At 39.9% G+C, this 27,300-nt stretch overlaps 1 protein-coding gene across 5 annotated transcripts in view; it reads left to right on the top strand.

Annotated features, from left to right (window-relative positions):
• The first annotated feature begins 471 nt into the window (after nt 1-471).
• atp11b (ATPase phospholipid transporting 11B (putative)) overlaps nt 472-27,300 on the top strand; it is a 35,885-nt gene continuing 9,056 nt past the window's right edge. For 2 of the 5 annotated variants that reach the window (XR_008962136.1, XM_057326245.1), the window contains exons 1-29: nt 472-730; nt 10,249-10,365; nt 10,514-10,603; nt 12,014-12,094; nt 12,201-12,308; nt 12,588-12,716; nt 12,902-13,005; nt 13,606-13,653; nt 13,811-13,875; nt 13,995-14,076; nt 14,161-14,311; nt 14,515-14,712; nt 14,943-15,101; nt 15,286-15,461; nt 15,617-15,685; nt 15,794-15,867; nt 15,955-16,058; nt 18,663-18,844; nt 20,232-20,435; nt 20,544-20,697; nt 20,844-20,946; nt 21,075-21,220; nt 21,300-21,359; nt 24,024-24,151; nt 24,274-24,412; nt 25,043-25,108; nt 25,184-25,287; nt 25,374-25,539; nt 26,241-26,326. Coding sequence is in view for 3 of the 5 variants with exons in the window: in XM_057326245.1 (XP_057182228.1) it covers nt 704-730; nt 10,249-10,365; nt 10,514-10,603; nt 12,014-12,094; nt 12,201-12,308; nt 12,588-12,716; nt 12,902-13,005; nt 13,606-13,653; nt 13,811-13,875; nt 13,995-14,076; nt 14,161-14,311; nt 14,515-14,712; nt 14,943-15,101; nt 15,286-15,461; nt 15,617-15,685; nt 15,794-15,867; nt 15,955-16,058; nt 18,663-18,844; nt 20,232-20,435; nt 20,544-20,697; nt 20,844-20,946; nt 21,075-21,220; nt 21,300-21,359; nt 24,024-24,151; nt 24,274-24,412; nt 25,043-25,108; nt 25,184-25,287; nt 25,374-25,539; nt 26,241-26,326 (3,320 nt within the window). In the remaining 2 variants the exon portion in view is untranslated. Of the gene's footprint in view, nt 731-10,248; nt 10,366-10,513; nt 10,604-12,013; nt 12,095-12,200; nt 12,309-12,587; nt 12,717-12,901; nt 13,006-13,605; nt 13,654-13,810; nt 13,876-13,994; nt 14,077-14,160; nt 14,312-14,514; nt 14,713-14,942; nt 15,102-15,285; nt 15,462-15,616; nt 15,686-15,793; nt 15,868-15,954; nt 16,059-18,662; nt 18,845-20,231; nt 20,436-20,543; nt 20,698-20,843; nt 20,947-21,074; nt 21,221-21,299; nt 21,360-24,023; nt 24,152-24,273; nt 24,413-24,754; nt 24,779-25,042; nt 25,109-25,183; nt 25,288-25,373; nt 25,540-26,240; nt 26,327-27,300 lie in introns of those variants that run through there. The other 3 variants (XM_057326243.1, XM_057326244.1, XR_008962137.1) reach the window with 2 other exon arrangements.

The following is a 27,300-nucleotide window of genomic DNA, read 5'->3' as shown; positions in this document are numbered from 1 at the left end:
AGCCAGATATGTACTAAACTCCAACTCCTAAACAACCCGGAACCAAACCAGACCCATCTGTTAAACTATACCTGGGACCCTTTATTTCACATAAAATAATCTTTTGTTAATGGATCGCTGGACGTCGTGATAATTAATAAGTGTAATAAAAAGCGCACCAAATCCATGAAGTATGTTAAGAAATAATTTCATACACAGGCGTGAAATAACACGAGGTTGACAAATACAATGGAAGATTTTAGTTCTAGTGTGTGACCTGTAGCTTCAAGGTTAAGACTATTTAACGATCGCGTTCATATAACGTTATGTATTCTAATAAACAGAAAAGGGGCTCGTTGTAAATTAAACGACGAGTTTAAATAACGTACACCTCGTCAATATTACGGTTGAAATTGAATTCCTGTAGCATGTGTGTAACAACTTTACGCCGCCGACGTGCGCAGTTCATACGCGGGATTGGTTGACGTCATTTCCGGAATGTTGTCAGTCAGAAGTCATCACCGTTAAGCGCAGTCGTTGTACGGTTGTGTTCGAGCGTCTACATATTCGATAATGGGTCGGGAATCGAAGTTTATCGGCGGCCACATGTTTTCTGTGTAATGCGGAGAGGAGGAAGTATCGGGAGAAGCAGTTGTTTTGCTGCCGCGGGGATTCGTGTCGGTGAGGTGGGCTAGCTTACTGAGCTACGGTACCTGAGGACAGAATGATTCGCTGGATCCGACAACAGCTGGTATGACGCTGTCACTTTTAAAGATCCGTCAAAACTCACTTTTATTCGTTTGTTTCATGCTTGTCCTAGAGATGTGCTTCTTGGTTTTCTGGCTTTTATGAATCTTTTGTCAGTAAGTTAGCTGCGGGTTAGCAGCATCAGTCTGCCAATTAAGTTTTTTAACAGGTTTAACAACTAACGTTAGTTAAAGCAAGTGATAGCGTTAATCCTTTGTAAAACAGTTGCCGTGCTGGAGTTAATTTAAGTAACGTTATTAACGGGAATATTTTATTTCTGGTATTGGCGAGTTAACAAAACTGATTTTGAATTCTTTAAGTAAAATTGTAAGCGAATGATCCGCTACTTGGCTTTGTCTTTTGTGTGTGTGTGTTTTAATTGTTTTGGAGGGAAGAACGTGTGGCATTTATAGCTCGCGGACTAATTTTGGTAACGTTATGTGCTGCTGCTAGTTTCGGTTTGTTTGTTTGTATTGTTTCTCTCTGTCTTGACACTCCTGAAAAACTGCAAAGCTTGTTCTGCGATAAATATCACAGGTGAAGTCTCGTGCCTCTGACGCTTTTTTCTGGGCCAAGTTTTTGGCAACATGTTTGTTCTTTTAATGTTCACCTTACAATCCTTTGTGCTCCGAGAGTCCTCAATGTTAAACGAACTGTATGAAATTGTTAGATCTAACTAAAATGAACTTATTTCTTTTTAATATTCTGTAATAAAAGTACATTAAGATATTCTAAGATAAGCAACTGCCCAGAAATCTAAATCTCTATGCCCGTAAATGAACAAATGTGTTCATTGTGTTCAATATTTCTGAATGGACCAGTAAACAGGTATTATTTAAACTGCAGCAACTGTATATTTTCTAAGTAGGACCACACCTTTCAGGTGATTATCCAGTTAATGTTGTTTTTATTTAACCCCATAAGCACACGGTAAAGTATACATTTAAACAAACAAACAAATCTGTCTACCATAAACAATATCCATTGTACATATGGGAAATATACTTCTATGGTGTGTGCAGCAATAAGAAAATCGTATTATTGTATGTCAAGTTACATAAATTAGTATAGATGTTTTATAGCTAAATCCTCAAACGTATGTAGAATAAAACTGTTTAGGAGAAGTCATTAGCAGCAACCTGATATTTTATCGTTGAGTATGTTTTTTTGCTTTATTTAAGGTATCTGAAATGTCTGTGTAAAAATGTGAAATTGCAGAATGTGTTGTTTGGTGGTTTTAGTTAATATAATTAAAGGTTGCCATCGATCAATAATATTTACTTGAATGAAGATGATGTCATACCAAACAACTCATCTGGAAAAAATAAATTTCTTATGAGGGTTGAATCGTGGTTATAGGTTTTAACAACTTATTTTAGTTTTCTCCTTAGTTTTTCTCAATCAGATAGCAGCTGCTTGGTGTTAGTAATAGAAGATTGCAAAACGTGTGTGGTAATGCAGTGTTTGTACATCTAAAGGCTGTGTCTTAATGCATTTGGGTTCACTCAGGAAGTGTTTCTAGATCTGGTTTGCCCTCTGTGGTCGTTTTCTTTAATGTGTCTTAGACACTGCTACCCTGTGTCTGCAAGTTCATTTCGATGGAAATATTTGCTGGTGCAGAACTACATCTACGTTTTTTTACACTCATGGTGGGTTTTTTTAGTCAGTAAGGCTCCTATGTGTAATTGGGTTTGTTCTGAGTAATTGGTTGGTTTTCTAACAGAGAGGTATTCTTGAAACGGTGAAAGGAAAGCCTGCCAGGCAATGTACATCAATAGTTCCCGAACTTCCCAAATATGATTGTTTTGAGAAGATAAATTAGCTAGTGGTTTACCATTCGTTTAGTTGAAAAAAATGGAAAAAATATAAGCTCACAAACAGGTGTCAGGTGTTCCGTTGTCAAAAGAACCGGTACTTCAGGTCCAAGTCGGTACCTAAAAATAAAAAAGTTGTCGGTACCTAATTTTCATAAGACCTGGTAGCACCGACGTACCGGGTCAACCGGGTACTGCTGCTCTGTCTGACAGGTTGTCAGTCGAAAACTTTTTATAGACGCAATAAAACGTGATGAGCGGATTAAGCGCGGCTCCGATCCACAAGAGATGCGCACAGAAATACTTCAGATTAAAGTCATATCAAGAAGAAAACAAACAGAGTTTCAGAGGAAGCATCCGGATTTAAGTTAACAAGTTCAAGCGGTAAGTTTCAAATTCTGTTCGCGTTTGCATTATGAATGTTGTATCATATGTTAAGTTAAAGGTTACGTTAAAATAAACGTCCATGTTTGCGTGTTAATTTGTTAGCGCCAATGCTAATCCAGTCAAGTGTCCTTATTAACCATTTAATGCTTTTATAACTATAATGGGGTAAAATAAATGGGAGGACAGGATGGGGTTTACAGTACCTATTTTATTTAGGCCTATCTGAAATCTATGTGCTAGAAAACTATCATACTAACTGTATGACTAGCAGGCCTATGTCTTGGATAGAAAACTTTATTAGGTTTAAAAAGCCACATTTAAACTAAAGAAAAATATATCTGTTGCATTTATTATTTTAATATGCAGTTACCTTAATGTAAGTAATCTTGTGTAAATGCAGTATTAAAAACTGAGGTTTGTTTTAATATTGCATATGCATGTTTGTTCAGTCAGTTGCCTTACTGAAGTTTATTCTATTTGTCTTATACAGCAGCAGACTGAGGAGGATGTTCATCAGCATCAGCAGAGAGCACACAACAGTTTCAGCAACAATTAACTTATACTTCATGTATACAAAATGGCATTGCTTTCTATACATTTATATTAACAATGAGCTTTATTAATAAAATTGTGTTTCAATTAGCATGTGCTGGTGTTTTGCTTTGGTACCGAAATTGGTACCGAGAACAGTGGAATTTTACTGGTATTGGTACCGACTACTGAAATTTTGGTACCGTGACAACACTACTGGACACTGAAATGTTGAAATTCGGAAACAATCGAGTGCCTGTAGATTATTTCTGATAACAAGCAAAAGAAACCGAGAATAACCGTTACTTGGCTAAACTTGTCTCTCCAATATTTGGAATTTAGACTGCGATATCAAGTTCAACCGCTAGATGTCAATGTACCATAAGGTTTCTTTAAAGAGTACATAACATGAGATCATGAAAATCACATTTCATGCACTGTGTAATGTTGGCGTGTTTGTAAATCTGAAGGTGAATGAATAACAAAGTTATTGGCTTGGAAAAAAGGGAGTCGACTCTGAATCACGCAAACGAGTCGTCCCTAGTCCGATTCGCAAACCGCCGCGGATGTACGTCACTACATATAGTCCCCGCCTACGTTTTGCTAGGACTGCCCGTGAAAACTTCACTCTTCTCCCCCAAACACTGTAGCTCGTGAGCCTCATTTGCGGTAGACCAATCACAGCAGACTAGACCATCTGACCAATCACGTCAGACTAGGCTAGCGGAAAGGAGGGGGTTAAGGCGGGCATACACTGTGCGAGTTCGGTCCGAATTTGAGGGGAATTCTGAGTCGGACGACTCCTTTTTGAGTCGGGCCGAATTTATCCTTTCTCGTACGTCGTTTGTCGTCCAGTGTACAGTGGGATTCGAGAGCCGATTACCCTCTCCCGACCGGCAATCGGAAGGTCGGACGAATATCTGACATGTCAGAAATGTTGGTCGCCGCTCGTGAGTGTATCGCACTGTTGAAGCCGAGCTACGAACCGATTTTTCTAAATTCATTATGTTTTCTCTCACTGCGCCTGCGCGAAAACCAAACCATGGCTTCGCGGCGTGTGAAGTGGACAGAAGTGATGGAGGCAAAACTCGTCGAATTATGGTAGCAAAATTCATGTCTTATTGTGTGGAGTCACTTTCTCAAAGAGGAAATGAAAGTCCTCCACAGACATTCTAAGAAGGTCCCGCCCTTCGTATCATCCATTTACATTAAAACATGCACAATTTCAAGACCAGAAATGGCACAGTGATATCAGCTCAGGAAAACAGTGAAATACACGTTTGCTGACTTAAACATACAAGTGAAGCTTTAATATGATGTATTTTTTTGTAAGTAGGTAGGCGTATGTATCACTTTTTGTGATAGTCTGGCTAAAATACAAGATTGTATGTACTGTGAACAGATTATATTTAGCTTGAAGATTTTATGATGAGCCACAATCCATTCAAACGCATAATCTTTCTTCGACATAAAACGCAAAGAGTGAGGTCTGTTGCTTATCTCAAGTTCGCGTTGCAAAATAGATAAACCACATTGGCCGCGTCTTCCAAGCCACCTGCGCATCCATATATGCCGGCGTCTCTCTTTTTTTTAGGCGTTTCGACACACAGAACTGCGAGGATGGCCAAGGCAGTGCGTTTCTTCGTTGAAAGCATGTAGTAAACTGCCACACCAAGTGATCGGAGTTCCCACGTGTGTATTTTACACGCACAGCGAGAGAGCAGCAAGTCGCAGAGCGAAAATCGGACTGCACAGTGAGCACATAAATCGCAAACTTGATATTTACTTCGCATACGGTTTACTCGTACAGTGTGAGTTGGTATTTCACAAGAACTTCACTGAAATCGCACAGTGTATGCCCGCCTTTAGACCGATGAATCGCGGAACGCATCATTTGAGAGTCGGTCAAGAAGTAAGGTAAGAATAATGACCTATTATTACGAAATAATAGAGTTTTTGCACCTTCTATGTACATAAACTTGTTGGACACTCCATAAACCGAAGTAGGACCTTAAAAATCTCTAGTTATGTACTCTTTAAATGCGACAAAACTACAGGTCCCATTCAACAAATTGTTTATTTAATACAATTATCATACAATAAAATAATAATATAAGTTTATATGAACATAAATAACATAAAATATAAATAGTTATATTATAAGACACTAGCCAAACACAGAAGTTAACTTCAGTCCAGGGTGCACCAGAGCCGTTGAATATGAAATTAACGACACAGGAAGAATGGAATGCGGAAGTAACTCCCGTCATGGAGCGTCCGATAGTTCCAAACATTGCACTGAAGCACATTCATTTTAGTGTCTCATAATCCCATTTGCTGTAGAATTGGTGAAATATGTTTTTACATTTTAATGAGTTGGCAGTTTAAATTAAATGTTGAAATCAAACACAAAGACTGATTTTATATTCATAATTACTCCCAAGATAAAATGCTGCTATAAATGTAGTCAACGTTGTAATCAGTGTACACAACGTTCTAGTGTTTCGCAAAATTTATGCAGATACAGTTGCTGTTATCTCTCCCGCTAAAATCCATTTAAATAGGTTAACAGAACGGATTTGTTTGGAACTACATGTATGTCGCACATGCTACGAAACGATCGGTCTGTGCTAGTTTGGCAGGTGCATTATACTGAGCCGATTGTTTGTGTGAAGTGTGTGAACAAACGGTCTGTTTTACGTGGGACTTCTTTTTGCTGCTGCTGTCGTGATTCTGGCTCGTCGTGTCATGTCTTTCTTGATCTTGTGTTAGAGTCACGGCGGGATCCCTTGTTATGTGTGGAGAGAGTCATTTTGACCCTGTCGGCCTTCGATACTCTCTCCGGTCTTTGTCTGTGTTCCCGCCCTTTTGTATCTCTCGTTATTGGTTGTTTATTAGTTCATGCCCCACACCTGTTCCCCTTTGATTTGTCCCTCTATTTAATGCCCCTGTGTTCTCTTGTCTGGTGTTGGATCATTGTACTGTTATGTTGCGTGTGGGTGAGTTTTTGTCTTGTTAGTCTAGTTTGAAGTAGTCCTTTGTGATGTGTTATTAGTTTAGTCTTGTCAGTTTAGTTAATCTTGTTCCTGTTTCTGTGTTTGTTATTTACCCCCACGTGGGTCTTTGTTTTGAGTTTGGTGTAATTTATTAAAAGTTTGTTAACCCCTTACCCGCTGTCTGCACTCTGGGTCCTCTGTCCTTGTCTTCGTGTCCTCACCACCCACCATCATGACAGAATGATCCACCATTGGACCCAGCAGACAGAGGGATCTCAGCGGGAGGGGTCGATGCCGCCGACTCCCTTCCAGGGTTGAATCCGCCGGACTCCCTTAGGGTAGAGGCCGCCGGGCTCCAGTCCAGAGTCGGGACCGCCGGACTCCCTTCCGGGGTGAGACTGCCGGAACCCCGTCCAGGATCGAGACCGCCGGGCTCCCTTCCAGGGTTGAGGTCGTCGGATTCCCCTCCAGGGTTGAGGCCGCGGTGTCCTGTTCCCGCTGCAGATCCCTGCCGCCTCCCAGCTGGTGCCCAGGCCTGTCGAGTCGACTTTTTTGTGTTTTGTCCTTGTTTGCTGCCCAGCTGCCAGAGAGCGCTGCCCAGCCGTCGGAGATGCTGCCCAGCTGCCAGAGAGCGCTGCCCAGCCGCCGACATCCTGTCCTGTCGACATCCAGGCTGCCCAGCGGGATAGCGGTCTCCCAGCCGGCCTCCAGCCGGCGCCATGTCCTGTCCAGCCGGCCTCCAGCCGGCGCCTGTCCGTCAGCCGGCCTCAGCCGGCGCCATGTCCTGTCCAGCCGGCCTCCAGCCGGCGCCATGTCATGTCCAGCCGGCCATCCAGCCAGCGCCCTGTCCAGTCGAGCCGGCCGTCGAGCCGGCGCCATGTCCTGTCCAGCCGGCCATCCAGCCGGCGCCATGTACAGTCGAGCCGGCCGTCGAGCCGGTGTCATGTCCTGTCCAGCCGGCCTTCTAGCCGGCACCATGTACCGTCTAGCCGGCCATCCAGCCGGGCCATGTACTGTCCAGCCGGCCATCTAGCCGGCACCATGTACTGTCCAGCCTGCCATCCAGCCGGCGCTATGTACTGTCCAGCCGGCATTCCAGCCGGCACCATGTCAGTGTTTGGTTTTTTATGTATCATGTTTTTGTCATGTCTTGTATTATGGTTTTTGTCATTGTCTTGTCTTGTTTGTGCCTTTTGGAGCGTCAGGATATCGCTCCTTAAGGCGGGGGTTCTGTCGTGATTCTGGCTCGTCGTGTCATGTCTTTCTTGATCTTGTGTTAGAATCACGGCAGGATCCCTTGTTATGTGTGGAGAGAGTCATTTTGACCCTGTCGGCCTTCGATACTCTCTCCGGTCTTTGTCTGTGTTCCCGCCCTTTTGTATCTCTCGTTATTGGTTGTTTATTAGTTCATGCCCCACACCTGTTCCCCTTTGATTTGTCCCTCTATTTAATGCCCCTGTGTTCTCTTGTCTGGTGTTGGATCATTGTACTGTTATGTTGCGTGTGGGTGAGTTTTTGTCTTGTTAGTCTAGTTTGAAGTAGTCCTTTGTGATGTGTTATTAGTTTAGTCTTGTCAGTTTAGTTAATCTTGTTCTTGTTTCTGTTTTGTTATGTTTACCCCCACGTGGGTCTTTGTTTTGAGTTTGGTGTAATTTATTAAAAGTCCTGTTAACCCCTTACCCGCTGTCTGCACTTGGGTCCTCTGTCCTTGTCTTCGTGTCCTCACCACCCACGATCATGACAGCTGCTGTCTTTCCCATCCATCTTGGTGCGATCATCATTTGTGTGTCTAATTAACGGTTTAAAGCTTTACAAGCATTTTACAACCTCCTTGTGTTTGTGATTGAAGGGGATATGGTATATTCACCCGTGAATTTGTTTGTGTGCATAATGAACATGCACTGAAAAAAATTATACTTTAAACGAACTTAATTAAATTATGGACAGTGGTTCCACACAACAGCAATATGTTATTTCTACTCAAATACTTAATGTATGATGAACTAAACTGAACCGAGTAAACTTAAACAACCATGTCCAAATAATGTCCAAATAACTTCAATCAAATAAGTTCATCCTACTAAAGTATTTAAGTAGAGATAACATGTTTCCATTATGTGGAACTACTGTCCATAATAAAATTAAGTTAGTTTAAGTTAAGACATTAGCTGTTATTTTTAACACACTAAATAAGCTTAAGCTTTTATTGTTCGGAGTTAGCCAGAGTTGTTAAACTTTCGGCATACCCCAAGTACTTGCTTTTTTATTAAAGCAATTTTAAATCTGGTTAGCAGGTCCTCAACCCAAGCACATGCAACCACAATGGTAACCCCCCAAAAACATTAACATACCAGAAACTCTTTTAAATACAAACATAAAAGAGTATTAAACATGAACAAATATCCCTGTTTCATCATTTTGATAAAAGATGTATAAAATAACATTTTATTGCAACTTTTACTCTCCCTATACAGCCCTGTGCAAAGCATGATGGGAAGTGGAAATCCTGTTCCTAGTTAATAACGCTACTTTAATACAACGAAATTAATTTATGTTGTGTTAACTTAATTTATTTTATTAAATTGAACAAGCATCAAATATGATTTTGATCTACTTAACTGAAACATGTTAATTTAAAATGTAAACATTTAGTTAAGCCAAAGCATTACTGTTTTTAGTCTGTTTAACACAATGCAATTGTGATACAATACAAACCTAATACAATGGTGTTAAAACAAAATTAACTGTTTAAATAAAGTGAACAGTATCGTAAAATCATTTTTTTGAGTGTGGAACATGTGGGAATGATTAATCTTCGTTCAGTACTTCTTTTGATGAGTTCAAGACATTTTTCATCTCTGCTTCTACTTTATTCACCGCCGGTACACTTTCTTGCTCTTACCCTCATCCCAGCACTGCCAAATTTCTATTCCTGGTCAAGTGTATCTGATTATCTTCTGTCTGGAATTGTTCTGCCGGTAATGGCGTTATTGCCCTCTCTGTCTAGTACATAATATAATTGTTAAGGTCCCTAATCATTCTTTGCTCATATTCATGAGACATTAATTGTTAAAGTAATTAATCAGGGACATCATATTCTGGACATTTGGAAATGTTGTCTGTGCTGCTTTTATTGCACTTGTTATAGCATTTGCTAGTCATTTTTGTGCTCCCCCTCTATCATTATTCACAAATGCCAATATCATGTTTTACCTCAGTGCTCATCAGAGTTTTGTGCTTTAGAATGGTATATACATAGGTCGACCTATCCCCAGAAGTCACCAACAGCGCGCACGGGCGTCAATGACGCGTGGCTTTGATTTGCAGCAATAGTTTACTTTCTCTGGTTTAACAAGGTGGGTCATCTCGCAGGCTGGCAATAGGACAATCTGACTATGAAGAAGATCACCCAACACTAGTTCCTCATACCTCACCTTCTCATGTTTTATCCTTTCCCCTTCATTCACAAATTTTCTTATTCCCTATTATTGAAATATAAATAAGTTAATATCCTTAATCTGGACGGACATACTAGATCTTGCCATACTGCATTAGTTTGTGGTTACGAATTTGTTTAAAGCCTTGATTTAAACATTTGCATACGTGTTGATGCCTGCTGTCAGTTTTCTTTTAATGGGAAATGTAGACATGGTTGCGTTGTACTGTGCTGTCCCAAACCCAAACGTCTGTACCCGTTTCATTCGTGTCCCCGTGTGAATGTGAGGTGCAGGTGGAAATGTTGTTTCTGGGCTTGCCTGTCCGACACACAAACCATCTTTTCTTATTTCTTACAGGGCTTTGACCCGCCCCATCAGAGTGACACACGCACAGTTTACATAGCAAACAAGTTCCCGCACCACGGCCATTATATTCCTCAGAGATTTGCAGACAACAGGATCATATCATCCAAGGTAGGAGTGAATGTAAAAAGGTCTTCAGCCGAGCTACAGAAAGATGTAAATTTGGAGTTATTTGACTGTCACGTGTGCAGACTTTTCATACTCTGCGAGAGGATTTGACAGTAAAATTCTCCATGCTGTTGTTGTTTTCTCTTTGTAGTACACCATATGGAACTTTGTCCCTAAGAATCTGTTTGAGCAGTTCAGAAGAATAGCCAACTTTTATTTTCTCATAATCTTCTTAGTTCAGGTAAGTCCTGAATCGTGACCAATATCGATGATGATACTGGTTTCCCCATTTCCCTATAATTTATTGAACTTGAAAAGTAGCCCCCAGAAATGTGTTCCCGGATAACACAAAAGAGAAATGATAATGTAATGGTTGCTGTTTTCCATGCAAGTACAATAAATGGGGAATAAAGTTTAAGGTGTTTACTGTTTCTCTTCCCTCCAGCTAACTTGAGGGCTAGTTTTTGTGCATAAATTTTATCGGCCAGTTGTTCAAACTGGATAAATATTTGGAGAACTGTTTGAATGTTGACAATAATGATGAACAAATAGTTTGCTCTCAAACAATGATATTGATTGGCTTAGGATATGTTGTGCACGTGTCTAATAATAAACCACTTGATGATGCTGTTTTAGACTTTTGTGTATTTTTTAAGTTTTAGGTTCCAGTCCTAAATTCTTTGTAACTGCATGGAGGATTATTTATATTAGGGATGCACCGATATGTTAATTTTGGCCGATAACTGATAATTATTTAACACTGGAAGTCGATAATCGATATATCGGCCGATATACAGTATATAAATATTAATATTACATCTTCTGAGACTGAAACAAAAGGCAAAAAGTGGACAGCTGCTTTTATTTGAAAACATTCACTGCAGAAAACAAGGTAACCAATAGTTCTCTTTTTCCCAGAAAATGTTTAACTTAAAACATTACACTAATTAAAGATTCTTTAACTTTTAAATTTTTCTGGTATGTTTATTTAATAAACAAATGATAGATGTTCTTCCAGAGCAACCCAGAAAAGTGTTTTTAATAGCCACATGTCTAACATGTGTCAAGACAGAAAGCATTCAGACAGCAATCGGCTTTAAAAAATATGCTTTTATATATATTTATTTATATATATTTTGTAATGTATCGGCTTTAATTTATCGGCCTAAATTTTATTATCGCCCGATAACACTCAAAATGACCATTTATCGGCTGATACCGATATGGCCGATAATTTATCGTGCATCCCTAATTTATATGAATAGAATATTCATTACTCCATTTAAAGGAAGTCAGTACAGGTTTAGGGCAACAGGAGGGTAAACAAATTATGACAAATTAATTATGTCATTAATACATTTAAGAGCAATCCGTATACATGGATATGCATTAATGTATGTTTACACGGGAATATGTTCTTATAAACAACATTTGATCTACCTTGGTTTACTAACACATGAAAAACTGCGGTGCAGAGACTTGTTTATACATTTCATGTGTGATTATGCAAATGAGTCATACGTTTTTGCTACCAGTGTTTTCTTCAATTGAGCATTGGTTTATCAATGATGACCATTTTTGGGGGGAAAAATGTAACTGCGGATGGTACATTGCACTGTTTCATAATCAGATGTGCTTTCTCCCCCTTCAGTTGATGATAGACACACCCACTTCCCCTATAACAAGTGGACTTCCTCTATTTTTTGTCATCACAGTAACTGCCATCAAACAGGTGAGCCTTTTATCATGGCCACTGCAGAGAAAGATGTGCACACAACGTTGTGTCAGTATGACTGCAGGGTAAAGTGTTGTTTTTGTTTCAATACTCACAAATACAGGGATACGAGGATTGGCTGCGGCACAAAGCTGACAATGAAGTTAACGGAGCCCCAGTATTTGTTGTGCGCAGCGGCAGTCTGGTCCAGACGCGATCCAAGAATATCAGAGTAAGGTCCAGCTGAGGGCATGTCCTCCTTTTGTTGGTAAACTGATAAATATGGATGCGCATTCAAATGACACAACATTATTTGCTTTAGTTCTGATTGTCTGAAAATGGCACAAGGGATACAAAAATAATATTCATTTGTACATTACATGCGAAAGTACATTCGATTACTCAATATTGATTCTCACCCCCCCAAAAGTTTCTCGCAGACCACCACTGTTAATAATATATAGTACGAAAATGTTTATTTAATGACAGGCTGAAATGTGCATGTGTGCAGGTGGGTGATATTGTGAGAGTAGCCAAAGATGAGACGTTTCCTGCGGACCTGGTGCTCTTATCATCAGACCGCGCGGAGGGAACTTGCCATATTACCACTGCCAGCCTGGATGGAGAGACTAACCTTAAGGTCTTTGTTTTCATCTGCTCATACAAATGTTCTGGAAGCTCATACAATTTATTTAAAGAGAAGCAGTATAGTTTGGAAGATGTGTGGAGAATGTATAGACCAAACAGGAAGAATCTTTTTGCATTGCATGTTCTGGTTTTATAAACTGCAGTAGTGGTAAACTGAATGTATCTTGTGATGTGTAGACACACTTTGCAGTGCCAGAAACAGCGGTGTTGCAGACGGTGTCTCGGCTGGAGTCTCTCCAGGCTGTGGTAGAGTGCCAGCAACCCGAAGCTGACTTGTACAGGTATACAGCCCATAGAAATCCACTACAACAACATCGTCCCTCATGGGGAGGGTTTCTTAAAGGGATAGTTCACCCCAAAATGAAAATTCTGTCATCATTTACTCACCCTTATGTAATTTCATACCTGTATACATTACTTTCTTCCGATGAACACAGAGAAAGATATTTGGAAGAATGTTAGTAATGTTCAGTTCCGGGACATCATTGACTACCATAGTAGGAAGAGTTAAATGGTAGTCAAAGGTGCCCGGAAACTCTCTGTTTTCCTAAATTCTTCAAAATATCTCATTATGTGTTCAACGAAACAAATTTTTTTTTTTTAATATTTCTTACTATGGTAGTGGATGATGTCCCAGAACTGAAAATTGCTAACATTCTTCCAAATATCTTTCTCTGTGTTCATTGGAACAAAGACATTTATACAGGTTTGAAACAACCTGAGGGTGAGTAAATGATGACAGATTTTTCATTTTTGGATGAACTATCCCTTTAAAGAACTTTACAATGCTGAAGCATGAAAAAAATCCAGATTGGTGCCATGGTGTCAATTGTACATGCCGTGTGACTCATTATACTCTTTCCTGATTTGTTTTCTCTCAGATTTGTTGGAAGAATAACTGTAACCCAACAAGGAGAGGAGATAGTCAGGTAAGACCACTTTCTGATGTGAAACCCTTAGCAGTATCGAAACAGGTTACAAATTCTTAAGCATTTTTATTAAGTTTTAAATTCTGTGTTGATTTTGGTTTAATTGAAGAGGAGGGTTGGGGTTTGAGATTTACTTTAGTTTCTTACTTACTTTCAGACCTTTAGGACCAGAGAACCTCCTGCTTCGAGGAGCAAGATTAAAAAACACCAAAGAAATTTTTGGTACAACTTGCACAATGTTTTTTGTGTCTTGAGATCAGAGAAACCATTAAATGTTGCATTTGTGGTTATAGAGTTAAACGGAATATTCTGCATTTTGATGCAAAATTAATATCTTGCAGGTGTAGCGGTGTATACCGGCATGGAGTCCAAGATGGCACTCAACTACAAATGCAAATCCCAGAAGCGCTCCGCAGTAGAGAAGTGTGTATTTCATCACGTTCTCGTTTCCTCTTAGTTTGTTCATTGCCTGTCCTTTAATGACCATGCGTCTTGTTTCTCGTGCAGGTCCATGAATACATTTCTCATCATCTACTTGGGTATTTTGCTGTTTGAAGCAATCCTCAGCACTATTTTGAAGTACGCGTGGCAGGCAGAGACAAAGTGGAACGAGCCTTTTTACAACCAGAAGACTGATAAGGAGAAAAACAGCAGCCAGGTCACTACACACAACATTATCTCCTCAAAACACAAACAGAAATCCGGTTACATGTATTGGTATTACAAGTTTAGTTCTTTTATATGTTCACGGTGAGCGCTGACACTACTAAGAACACGTATTGCACTTTGATTGTGAACATCAGTCATTATCACATCTGCTCATTTCGCACTTTGAGACGCGTGGTTCTGTTTTCTTTACAGATTCTGAAATTTATATCTGATTTCCTGGCTTTCCTGGTGTTGTACAACTTCATTATCCCCATTTCGCTGTACGTGACTGTTGAGCTGCAGAAGTTTCTGGGCTCATTTTTCATCGGTTGGGACTTGGATCTTTACCATGAAGAAAGTGACCAGAAAGCTCAAGTAAACACATCAGACCTCAACGAGGAGCTCGGCCAGGTGTGTGCGAAGCTGTCCTGCTTATAAACAGGCCCAAATGAAATCTAACACTAACATCTGTGGCGTAAAGGATTTGAAATTCTCCAAAAGATTTAATAAACAGATTAAAAATGGAAGAGATATGGGACTATCTGTGTGCATAGATTCAGTCTCGTCCTGCTTGTTAAATACAAGAGAGGGAACATGTTTGAATGTGCGATTGGAAAAAAAAGAATAATGTTTTGTCCCAGGTGGAGTATGTTTTCACAGACAAGACGGGAACTCTGACCGAGAACGAGATGCAGTTCAGGGAATGTTCCATCAATGGCATAAAATACCAGGAGATCAATGGGAAGCTTGTCCCTGAAGGAATGACAGAAGACACTCCAGACGGACCTGTGTCTTGTCTGGTAAGGTTTAATCTCATGACAATAGCAGCATAAAGTAACGGCGCACGGATAAAAATAACCAAATATGCCATTCAAATGATAAACGTGGAATTTAGAAAACTTAAAACCTTAAGTAAATGATACATTACAACAAAAGAAATGAAATTTGTCAGCCACTACAACTCTTTCTTAACGTATCTTTCAGAACAGAGAGGAGGAGTTGTTCCTGAAAGCTGTCTCGCTGTGTCACACGGTACAGATCAGTTATGATCAAACAGATTTACCGGGAGACCCATTCTCTCACGCCAATGGCTTCACACCTCAGATGGAGTATTACGCCTCCTCTCCTGATGAGAAGGCACTCGTGGAAGCCACCAAGAGGTGAGAGCACAGCTGTTTTCATAGCTGGATCAGGTCGTGCCAGATTACTACATTTGTAAAGACGTGTAACCTCTTTTACTGATTTGAGATATTGTTTACCAAAGATAAACGTCATTATTTTATCACCTTAAATCTTGCATGTTTTTTTACTTCAGGATGGGTGTCACGTTCACAGGAAGCAGTGGAGAAACCATGGAGATTAAAACAAGTGGAAAAGCAGAGAAGTAAAGCTCGCTTCTGCATTTACTTTAGATAAATCCCATGTTTGCATGGTAGTAAATGATGTTATCGCAGCATTCAGAGTTGTTTAACAGCTGTCGCTCTGCACGCAGGTACAAACTCCTCCACGTTCTTGAGTTTGATGCAAACCGCAGGAGAATGAGCGTGATACTGCAGAAGCCCTCAGGCATGTGCTTTTAAACACGTATGTGCTGGTTATCGGATAGATGCGCCGGTTGAGGAGTTAACCTAATCCCATGATGTCTCTCAATAGGTGAAAAGGTGCTGTTCACAAAAGGAGCTGAATCGGCCATCCTCCCCTACACCACGAGTGGAGAGATCGAGAAAACCAGAGTCCACGTGGATGAGTTTGCTATGGTGAGATTGTTTAACACGCTCTCTGATTTCTATGGCTGTCTGATTCTGTCTGTAAGTTACAACACAATAATAATGGACCCAAGCACTAGGCCTGTCGTGATAGCAACTTTTTGTTTGGCGATATATTGCACCAGAAATAATTGCGATATTATTGTCATTTTATAAATATGTTAAGCCACTGCTTAATTGTAAAATAATAATGCAAGTGCACCCTTTTAAAGAACAAAACCTTTGAATAGAATATTTGGACATTGAAATTGGATTGTAAATAATAACTGGAGTGTAAATATGTAAAATATGTCAAACTTCCAGTCCTTTATTATAATTGGTTGATTTACGTTACAAGCAGTTATGATGAAGTTTAGGGCAAGCAGAGCTCTGGATATGTGAACTCTGGAGAGGGCAGCACGATTGTACTGTTTGTTATAATGTGGCCGTTTGAAAAACAATGTCTCTTTATCTCGAACGACTTTTTGAGTGGTGTTCTATTCGTGAAGTGCCCTTCAAAGGAACAAAAACGCTGTTTGGAATTCGACGGAAGGTTTTTTCGCATTCATTCATACGCATTCATTTGTCTAACGTTTTTTCACATTTGCGGAAATTGGTCTGTGCGACCGTGAAAAAAATATTTGGGCACACTGGTGCGACTGGCCCGATCTAACTCATAACCCATTGAAATACAATCAAATAAAAAACCTATGACTCCCAAATGTGCCTCCATGAACAGTATATAACGTGACATTATGCACCGCGATCGGCCGCTTTTCATGCTAGTGAACTGAGCTGCGTTTCCTGTTATGAGAAAGGAAAATACACTTACTTGTGCATCCAGTGTCCAAGCACAAAAACGCGTAAACCAATGAACAAATGACATTTTTAGTCATAGGAATAAACTGTTTTTATGTGCAATGCACCGCAACAGCCAAGTAACCTTCTCCAAATGACAGTTTGGTAACCACATACTGTGAGAGCTGGAGTCGAAAAGCGGAGTAGCCAATATGAACCCGCCCACTATGATAAATATTCTCAACGAGTTATTACAGAAACAATTTATTAAAGTATTGTTTTTGTCATCTTTGCCCCCACCACTCTTCAAAACAAAGTTACGCCACTGTTTAGTTGAGAATTGGCTGCGTCTAATCTTCCTATAAATATAAAGCGTTTTTGAAACTAGAAACATGAACATCCACTGTTAAACACCCAAAAAACATAATCAAAGCTTCAAAAACAGCAAAAGAATGTCTCCTTTAATATATTTTAATGGTTCCCTGCGTGTTTCTGTTTGTCTGTATTCTGTGGTGGACAATAGGCTACAGTATAATAAGGTTATTCAGTTAAACTTGGTGCAGTGATATGAAACTGTAATGTGGTTGACAGATCTGGAACTACTTTATAGGTGTGCCTTCCTGAAAAACAATGCACACCCTTAGTATGTTTGCCAGCCAATCACAATGAAGCATCCGTCCTTCGGATGAGACGTAACCGAGGTCCTGACTCCCTGTGGTCATTAAAGATCCCATGGCACTTCTCGTAAAGAGTAGGGGCGTAACCCCGGTGTCCTGGCCAGTTCCCCTCCACTGGCCCTTGCCAATCATGGCCTCCTAATAATCCCCACCCTCAGAATTGGCTCTATTTCTCCTCTCCACCTACAGCTGGTGTGTGGTGAGCGTACTGGTGCCGTTGTACTGTGGCTGCCGTCACATCATCCAGGTGGATGCTGCACACTAGTGGTGGTTGAGGAGAGACCCCCCTCATATGATTGTAAAGCGCTTTGGGTGTACAGCAAAACACAATAAAGCGCTATATAAATGCCTCATTCATTCATTCAACAGCAATAATAACCAATAAGCGTAGTTTATCATGCTTTCCCATACTTTGTGCATGTCATACGGGGCCAAATGAATGTTTCTTTAAAAAAAAAACTTCAATTGTCTGTGCTCCTAAATTGTTAAATTAAGGAGCACAAGTGCTCCTAAATACATAAGTTACCATAAAGCTCTGGGGTGGGAGGATTGCGGCTTTGACATCAGTCCATGACAATTCCGAACTGGCTTTATTCATCAGTAAAACACAATATAACTCCTCGAGTCTTTTCACCTGCCCCTGTCCGCCCCTTGTGTGCGACTGCGTGCGCGTGTGATTGGGTGTTTGACACAGGGCAGCGCTAATAGAGAAAGCATGATCGGATAAGATGTTAATGTCAATCATTTTTATGTAAACAAACGCATATATAAACTCACTGGCGATATATCGCTTCACCAAAAACTACCAACGTCAAGTTAATATAGCTCTCCTGTAGCTCAGTGGTTAGAGCATGGCATTAGCAACGCCAAGGTCATGGGTACGATCCCAGGGATTTCACATACAAACAAGTGTATAGTACAATGCAATGTAAGTCGCTTTGGATAAAAGCGTCTGCCAAATGCATAAATGTAATATATATCGCGACAGGCCTACCAAGCACATGAGGATTATGCTTTTTAGTTGTTAGTATTAAAGTACTTTTCTTCCCACTGGAGATTGGGAGAAATTTGGAGTTTCTAACTCAAACTCTGTAATTCCCCCGACACATTTCAATAGTTGTATATGCAACATCTTTTGTAGAAAGGTCTGCGGACGCTGGTGGTGGCCTGCAGAAACTTCAGCGTGGATGAGTACCAAGAAGTGGACAGGCGGCTCCATGAAGCCAGAACAGCTCTACAACAGAGAGAGGAACGGCTAGCCGAGGTCTTCAACTTCATCGAGAAAGACCTGGAATTGCTGGGAGCCACCGGTGTGGAGGACAAGTGAGTCATCCGATTTGTGTTCATTCAGTCTGAAGGCTGACGTCTGTATTAAAATTCATGGAAGATGTAAAAACACTACTCGAAGTTCGTCTGGAATTTTGAATGATTTGCCTCGTACTATTTTTGTTGTTGTTTACACACATTGTTTAGCTAACGGTTTTAAGTATAAAATATACACTTGTTGTGGCCTTATAATAAGCTTGTTCGCAAATGGTGACAAACTCTAATAAGAGTTTAAAAACACTCATTAAACTTCATTTAAATCAAATAATAATCAAATAGGTCAAATCTTCTAATACAATATAACTTCAAAATCCTACATAGATAATATTTTAGGCAAGGTTTTTTTAAAAAACATTTTTCAAATTTCATATGAGAACTTCGACTATTAAAACAATCATTTAAGGCCTAGACCATACGTACATGGGTATTTCCTTCTTCGTTTAAAAAAATCCCATCTACACGAAAACATGTAATGAAGCGTTGTCAAGTGCATGCCAAACCAACAGGTGGCGGTATCACCATGAAGCCGTGTTGGCCAATCAGAAGCCAAACAAAGAGAGTGCGCGCATTCTAACGATATACACCAAAACTCTGTTTTTTCTAAAAATCTTCACCCTGGCAGGAGTTTTCAGGAAAGTTTGGTTTCAGTGACTGGGTACTGCGTTTGCGTGTGGACGAACGGCTAAACCGCACAGAAAAGGCTGTGGTTTTGAAAATACCGTGTTTGTTTGGACAGGGCATCAACTTGCTCAACACTGCCAGTTGAGCTACAGGTTAATGGATGATGAATTACATTTTTTGCTTACGTTTACATTTTCGGCTAGGTAATACCTCAGTCGATATGACTGTAATATGCAAAATGTAATGACTGTGACGAGAGCGTGATTGCACGGTGAGCAGGAAGTCAGCGGTGAGTCAGCGTTCGGCTACTGCTGCTGCTAATGTAGTTTGACATGTCGTGGTGACTCATGCGGCTCTCTGTGGACTGAAGGCCAGCCATGTGAACCGCAGCACAATATAAAGTCATGCAGGGAAACAGGAGCGTGTCTGTAATCGACTGTCATTGTGATTTCCACGAGCCTTTTCACTATTCTTTAAAACCTGTAGCCCCAAAGAACTAAAGCCTAAAACACGTTCTCCACAGTGTACTCATTAAGCATCTTCAGTCGAATCTTCACTATATTTATTACAAAGCAAACACCTGTTTTAGTGACCGAAGAACCAATGAGGTCGGTTGTTATAAACGTGCCGCCATATTTAGCGAAATTGAAATGTAAACAAACAAGCAAATCCAAGTGCTCAGTCTTGTTATTTTTGTTAATCGTTAGTCAGTACTGTATTTTGTGGTTGTATGTAAAATGACCGCAATAAATCTTTCGTCCAGGCTGCAGGATAAGGTCCAGGAGACGATAGAAGCCCTGCGATTGGCCGGGATCAAGGTGTGGGTTTTGACGGGCGACAAACACGAGACGGCTGTTAGCGTGAGTCTCTCCTGCGGTCACTTCCACCGCACCATGAACATCCTAGAGCTCGTGCAGCAGAAATCAGACAGTGAGTGTGCCGAGCAGCTCCGCAGGCTAGCCAGGAGGTACAGTAGAGTTTTTTTGGGATTTAAGTCACAATCCTCCTATCTATGCAATGAAATCAGAAGCAGAATGGTAAAATTAGTTGTGGCGGTTTATTGATGTTTGCGCAGGATCAAAGAAGATCACGTGATCCAGCACGGGCTGGTGGTGGACGGCGCCAGTCTGTCTCTGGCTCTGCGGGAACATGAGAAACTCTTCATGGATGTGTGTAAGAACTGCTCGGCTGTGCTCTGCTGCAGAATGGCACCTCTCCAGAAAGCCAAGGCGAGTGACCTCGTGGACGCCCGTTCACGGTTCACATTGTTCTTTTATGGCCAGGGGTCGCGTGTCTTCGGTCTGGGCTAAATTGCCCCACACTGGCCTGTTGTTTTCACCGTGTATGGTGTTAATGGTCACTGTGTGTTTGGCAGGTGGTGAGACTTCTCAAGACTTCCCCGGAGAAGCCCATAACATTAGCCATTGGAGATGGAGCCAATGATGTCAGTATGATCCAGGAAGCTCACGTCGGGATCGGTAGGAACAGCAAACATGGCTTTTAAGTTTGAGATGGAGAGAGATACTGTTTGCAATTAAAATGTTAATTTTCCGTTAGTGAATCGCATCCTTTGGCAGTCAAGCTAACAGAAATCCATTCCACGCAGGTATCATGGGGAAAGAAGGAAGACAAGCTGTGAGAAACAGTGACTATGCAATCGCGAGGTTCAGATTCCTTGCCAAATTGCTGCTAGTGCACGGACATTTCTACTATATTAGAATAGCGACCCTTGTGCAATACTTTTTCTACAAGGTACGGTTTCCGTCAGCCATTTGCGTGTGCTTCATGCGAGATGTGATGTTCTTATGAAAGTGTTTGTTTTTCCTTGTAGAATGTGTGCTTTATCACCCCCCAGTTTTTATACCAGTTCTTCTGTCTGTTTTCACAACAAGTAAGTGTCTCTTCATCTTTAATGTACTGGTGTCCTGGCGTCACTTGAATTGTTAAATTCTTTTTCTTTCTTCAGTTGAACACAAAGAACGATTTTTTATGTACAGTTTTTATGTTTTATGTTTATGTATTGTCATTTTATGTACAGAAGTGGGTCCCAAAATGTTGAAGCTCCAAAAAGCACATCCATCCATAAATAACACAATGTAATACATTCTTTAAAAAGTTGTCTCGCTAAAATTTGTACCGTTTCTTTAAGACGAAAATCACATACATTTTTTTTTACCATCGACGGTACTCACAAAAAAAACCTAACAAATCTTTTCATACATTTCGGTATTATTACTCGTACGCAGAAATGACAAGGTACTGGCATAACACTGAGCTCAAAACAACAGTTTAACATAACAATGGCTAAAAATGAGTCGTCCAAAACTTCAGAAGTGTACATTTGATGTTTTTTTTGTCTTTTATGACTGTTACTGTCCTCACAAGCCAAGTTCCAGACGTAGTCATCCATCATCGCTTCATCCCACCTTCCCTGTGCTACAGAAATGTCTAGAAGTTTCTTACAGCGACAATTGGAAAATATTTTTTTAAATATGTGAAAATTTGTAGAGTTTTTGTTTATTCGTAATGAGGGGTGTAACGATACTTCGTATTACGATATTTCGCGATGCAAAAATGTTACAATGCGCATCGTAGAGAGATGGGGATATTTTACGATATGATGTTTAAGTGTATTCGTTGAGCGGTCAAGACGCTACCTACTCTGCGCCAGCATGTCACGTGTGCTTATCTCACATATGCGGTAGAGAAAGAAGCACAAAACACAATATGTGTCTCCAAGTGGTTTACAAAGCATCATATTTTCCTTCACAATCGCCGTTAAAACACAGCAAACTTAAAGCGTGACTGCAGGCGAGTCACCCCGAAACTCATTACAAAGGCAGCACAAACGTTTTTAAATGCCAATGGTAATTTATCCGCTAACGTGAGTTGCTGCATAACGTGATATTGCAACATAAAGTAAGCCAGAAGAAACCAGCGCTGTTCCGATCAGAGAAGCGATGAAGTGAGTCGTACTTTATATTAAGAGATCGAATGACATGCTAAAAAACAAGTATGTGATTTGCATGATTGAATAAATGTAATACAGATTATGTAATATGTATTTTTGAGAAGCAAAGACAGCGCAGCTTCAAAGAGAAATGAGCCAATAGCGCTTGAGCGTGAGCTCTGTCAGAGCGTTTCATTGGTTGAATGTACTGAATGAACACGCCCTTCACTGAACGAACGAGTCAATTGAGGCAAAATGAGACTGAATGAACTGCTACATGTCGCTCATGGTCTAATATAATCTGTGTTACAACAATGCATATACAGTAGTTACTCAACTTTTCTGAAAAATAAAGGTAATGACCAGGTTTAATTTAATTCCAAGGTAAATTATGTCGAAACAGTTAAATCTTTGTATGGAACATTTAATTACACCAATTAAATGATTTAATACAGATAGATTTTAGTACACTAATATAATGTAGATTTTGTCGACAAAAAATAGACTAAAACTATGATAAATTGGGATGACTAAATCTAAATTGCATTTTAGTCAAAAGACTATGACTAAAACTAAATAAAAATTTGCTGTCAAAATTGACACTGATCTTAATTCTAATTTCAGTTAAGCCTTAAAATGTTAAAATTCTTTATTAAGTTGTATGTGCAACAAAATAAATTACTGAAATTGTTAATATTTTGAAAATAAATGTTATTTGAATTTCAGTTTCATTTTTGAATTTTGTTCAAAATATCGAGATGTGTATCGTATCGTGAACCCAGCATCGAGATATGTACCGAACCGTGAGCTGAGTGTATCATTACACCCCTAGTCGTAATTAATGATATAAGCTCAAAATTTACTTATGCTAAACATACACTAAAACATTGATGCTACATGAAAATAAATATTATCACAATATTTAGCAACACAGAATTGTTCAAAGAACTATACAAATGCAGGGCGAAACAACAATTTGTTACACTGTGTAATCCAAATGACTCCAGTGGGTTTCAATAATTTTTTTAAAATACAAAGCTAAATTTCATCTGCAGTCCCTGGGCAGAGATACAAATGCTGAGGAACTGTAATACAGAGAACACTAATACACATATTACAGTACATTATCACAATCCCATGACTGCAAAACATTGTTCTATAGTAATATTACATCTAAAATAAAATAATCACGAAATATTCATTGATCACAAGCTTGGTTCATCTTTAACCATATTCGTTTTCTAATATGGTTAATATCTTCTGAATTGAAACTATTGGGTTGTGAAGTGTTAACTACCCAACCTACGCCACAATTCTGGTTTTAATGCTTCTACATCATAGAAAAAATACTTAAAGTACATAGATAAAGAAATATTTATTGTCATGGATAAATATTTGGATTCTGGAAATGTACATCTACAAAGCTCTGGAAGGCATCATTTATCATGTGAATGTCTTTTTACACACACACACACGTATATATACAGTATATATATATATATATATAAATAAAAGAATTTTACTGTGTTGCTTGGCTCTGCATGACTGAAGTGTGATTCTGTCATTTGCAATGTGGGTGCTTGACATGTTTGTGGTGTTTTACAGACTCTGTATGACAGCGTGTATCTGACGCTGTATAATATCTGCTTCACCTCTCTGCCCATACTGGTGTACAGTCTGTTTGAGCAACTGGTGCATCCACATGTGCTGCAGAGCAAACCAGCACTTTACAGGTACAATACTCAATACATACTCATTTACAAATGTATTTGCCATCACTGTTGAACAGTTTAAAGCCGCAATAGCCTATCATTTCAGGTCAGGTACGGTAAATGAATTTCTGTTTGTTCATCAGAGACATCAGTAAAAACTCCCTCCTCTCCTTCAAAACCTTTTTGTACTGGACCCTCCTGGGCTTCTGCCACGCCTTCGTTTTCTTCTTTGGGTCTTACATCCTGATGGGAGAGGACACCACGCTGATGGGGAACGGACAGGTCAGGACTCCTTTTAGTGCAGTTTAGTTCCTCTCTTGTTTTATCTCTTAAGCTCGCGTGTGTCCATCTCAGTTCTGTTCCGTTTCCGCATGACAGTCCTTTGATATCAATTTTTGAATTTATATCTATATACGTCCGTGGATCAAAGTAGCTCGAAGCGTTTAAGATAATAAATGCGCTTGGAGATTAATAACCATTACACAGCCTTCGTGACTATTGATCAAATCCTTAAAGTAATGACACTGTTATCTGGCACAGAGATAACGTTTACGATCTTTTTTTTTATCCATATTCTCTTTTTTCTGCTCATGTCTTTCTCTTTCTTGCCGTGCCTGCTCTCAGATTTTCTGAGCTAACAAGCAACTGGTAAGAATTGAGTAGTTTCCAGCTGATGCATGTGTCTTTTATAAATGACCAGCTGTCTGTGTGAGTGTCTCTCTCTCTCTCGGCTCTCTTTTGCTTTCTTTCCATTGCTGCCAATGCCATCCTCAATTCCGGGGGTTAATTACGACCAGATCTTGACTTTTGCTCGACAGTAAATGGCTTCCGACAAGCCAGATTTGAGACATGCTTGATTTTGCATCAGTCGAAGCACTTCAAACTTTTCAAATGCCGGTTTCTTTCTTGCAGATGTTTGGAAACTGGACTTTTGGCACTTTAGTATTCACTGTGATGGTTATTACGGTAACGTTGAAGGTAAATTGGGCTCCGGCATGGGACGTTTTTGGATTAAATGTGGGCATGACGTTCATTTAATCCGTTTCTTCACAGCTGGCCTTAGAAACTCATTTTTGGACGTGGATGAATCACTTCGTCACGTGGGGATCCATCGCCTTCTACTTCATCTTCTCCTTGTTTTACGGCGGCATCATCTGGTACTGTATGGCTATCTTGCTTCTTCTGCTTGTCCTGTTTTTTTATTTGAACTAATCGTAGTTTGATTTTCTCTCCGCGGTGTTAGGCCGTTCCTCCATACACAGGACATGTATTTTGTCTTCGTCCAGCTACTATCCAGCGGTTCGGCCTGGTTTGCCATTATCATCATGATCATCACGTGTCTGTTTCCTGATGTCATCAAGAAAGTGCTTTTCAGGCACCTGCATCCAACCAGCACGCAGAAATCTCAGGTGAGCATCACGTTTTCAACCTTAATATGAGCTCGGAAAGAGTTGTCAATGTGAATGTTGGTATATAAGCATGTGTTTATAAAAAAAAGATTTAGTTCATCTCACCACATTACTTCTTACCACACAGCCACCATCACTCGAACACGCTCATGAGCTTAATGAGACATAGGACACATCATTTGAAAGCACTGCAACATCGTATTATATGAGATCTTGGCAGTGGAAGCGCTCTGGAGTCCTGCGGAGATGGTGGTGCAGGAACAACACAATGCAAGGATGATAATAATGAATGATGACAGGTTTTAGAGCCGCTCACTGCACCTGTGTGCATCCTGTAAATTTTGTTGGAACACTTGGGAAGGATATTTCCTTACTGACATAACATTGCTACAGTTCCTCATTGGGGTGACGTTATAGTTCTTTTTGGAGTAAGATGCTTTGATTTGCATTGTGTCTGTACTCCAGATATGTGTATTGACCTAGGATCAAAGTCTACGCTACATTTGACACCTAAGCGAGACAGTAGCTGTAGTTGAGCGATTCATTTCACAGCAGCACGGTTCTGTGGCATCAGCACACGCCGTCCTGCCGTGCATTCTCTCTGCATCCGCTGCCTGTTTCCTGTCTTCAGCGCGTGAGTGTGTTTAACCGCACATGTGCTTTTCTCCTCTGTACTGACTCTCTGTGTGTGTGTTCTGTAGATGTACACCAACCGTGAGGCTATAGGTGATGACTTCATCGCACTGCAGCCTCTGTCCAGAGCCAAAAATCCGCTGGGCAAAATTAGGTAGAGTAGGACAGATACTCTCACTCTGCATGCTGCGGAAAATAAACTAACCAGCATTTGAGAGAGCAGAGAAAAGAGAGCAGTTCACATTGCATGCGTACCCCACCACCCACAAGTGCATGCAGGGCATGTTTGGAGATACCTTGTATTACAGCCTTTTAGTTGCTTTATTGTTCAAATAAATGAATGGATTGCATGATCCTTGAAACAGTTTCCTTTATTAAGCCTTTAAGAGAAAGCAGGGACAATGATTTCGAATCTAGCTAGATCAGTGAAAATGCTTGTTCTTTATTTCAGCCGGATGGAAAATGAACAATAACTTAGTGAAGTTTTTGCAATTCCTAAATGCACAACATTGTCCCCGGACATAAATCTTCCATTTATTTGTTTGGTTGGGACTTTTTATTTGAGGATGCTTTACATAGGCATCGTAAGTAACTTTCAAATAACGTTTCTTTCAAAAAGTGCATAAGAGACTTGACGCGCAAGTTTTATGTAAGCATTTTGATGACCATAAAATTAGCCATTTTTTACTTTGATATAAAATAGGTAAAAAATATTATAGCTGATATAAATAAGAGTTATTATAGTTTTGTTCTTTAGTTTTATTGTATTTTATTAATATTTTTAATTAGCTTTAATTTTGAGATTTTTTGTTTTATTAGAGATACACCAATATATCGGCAAATAATCGGATTTATAATCGGTTGAAAAAGCTTTTTTTTTTTTTCACACCATCGGCTATCCGGCGATAGTTTAAAAACAGCTGACGATCAGGGCCAATATATCCTGTCAATCAAAAGAGGACCGGAAAATGCAATGAATTTGTCGTTATATGAATTAATAACATTCAGAAAGTTAAGAAATATTAATTTAACCTTTAGAATTTAGTTCATGCGAGTTAATATAACCATCAAACTATCGGTATCGGCAGATATTACTATCGGTATATATCGGCTGTAGGTAAATGTGGA

This window comes from Triplophysa rosa, linkage group LG25, assembly GCF_024868665.1.
Source record: "Triplophysa rosa linkage group LG25, Trosa_1v2, whole genome shotgun sequence".
Taxonomy (NCBI): Eukaryota; Metazoa; Chordata; class Actinopteri; order Cypriniformes; family Nemacheilidae; genus Triplophysa; species Triplophysa rosa.
This window is presented reverse-complemented; position numbering and strand designations above follow the sequence as displayed.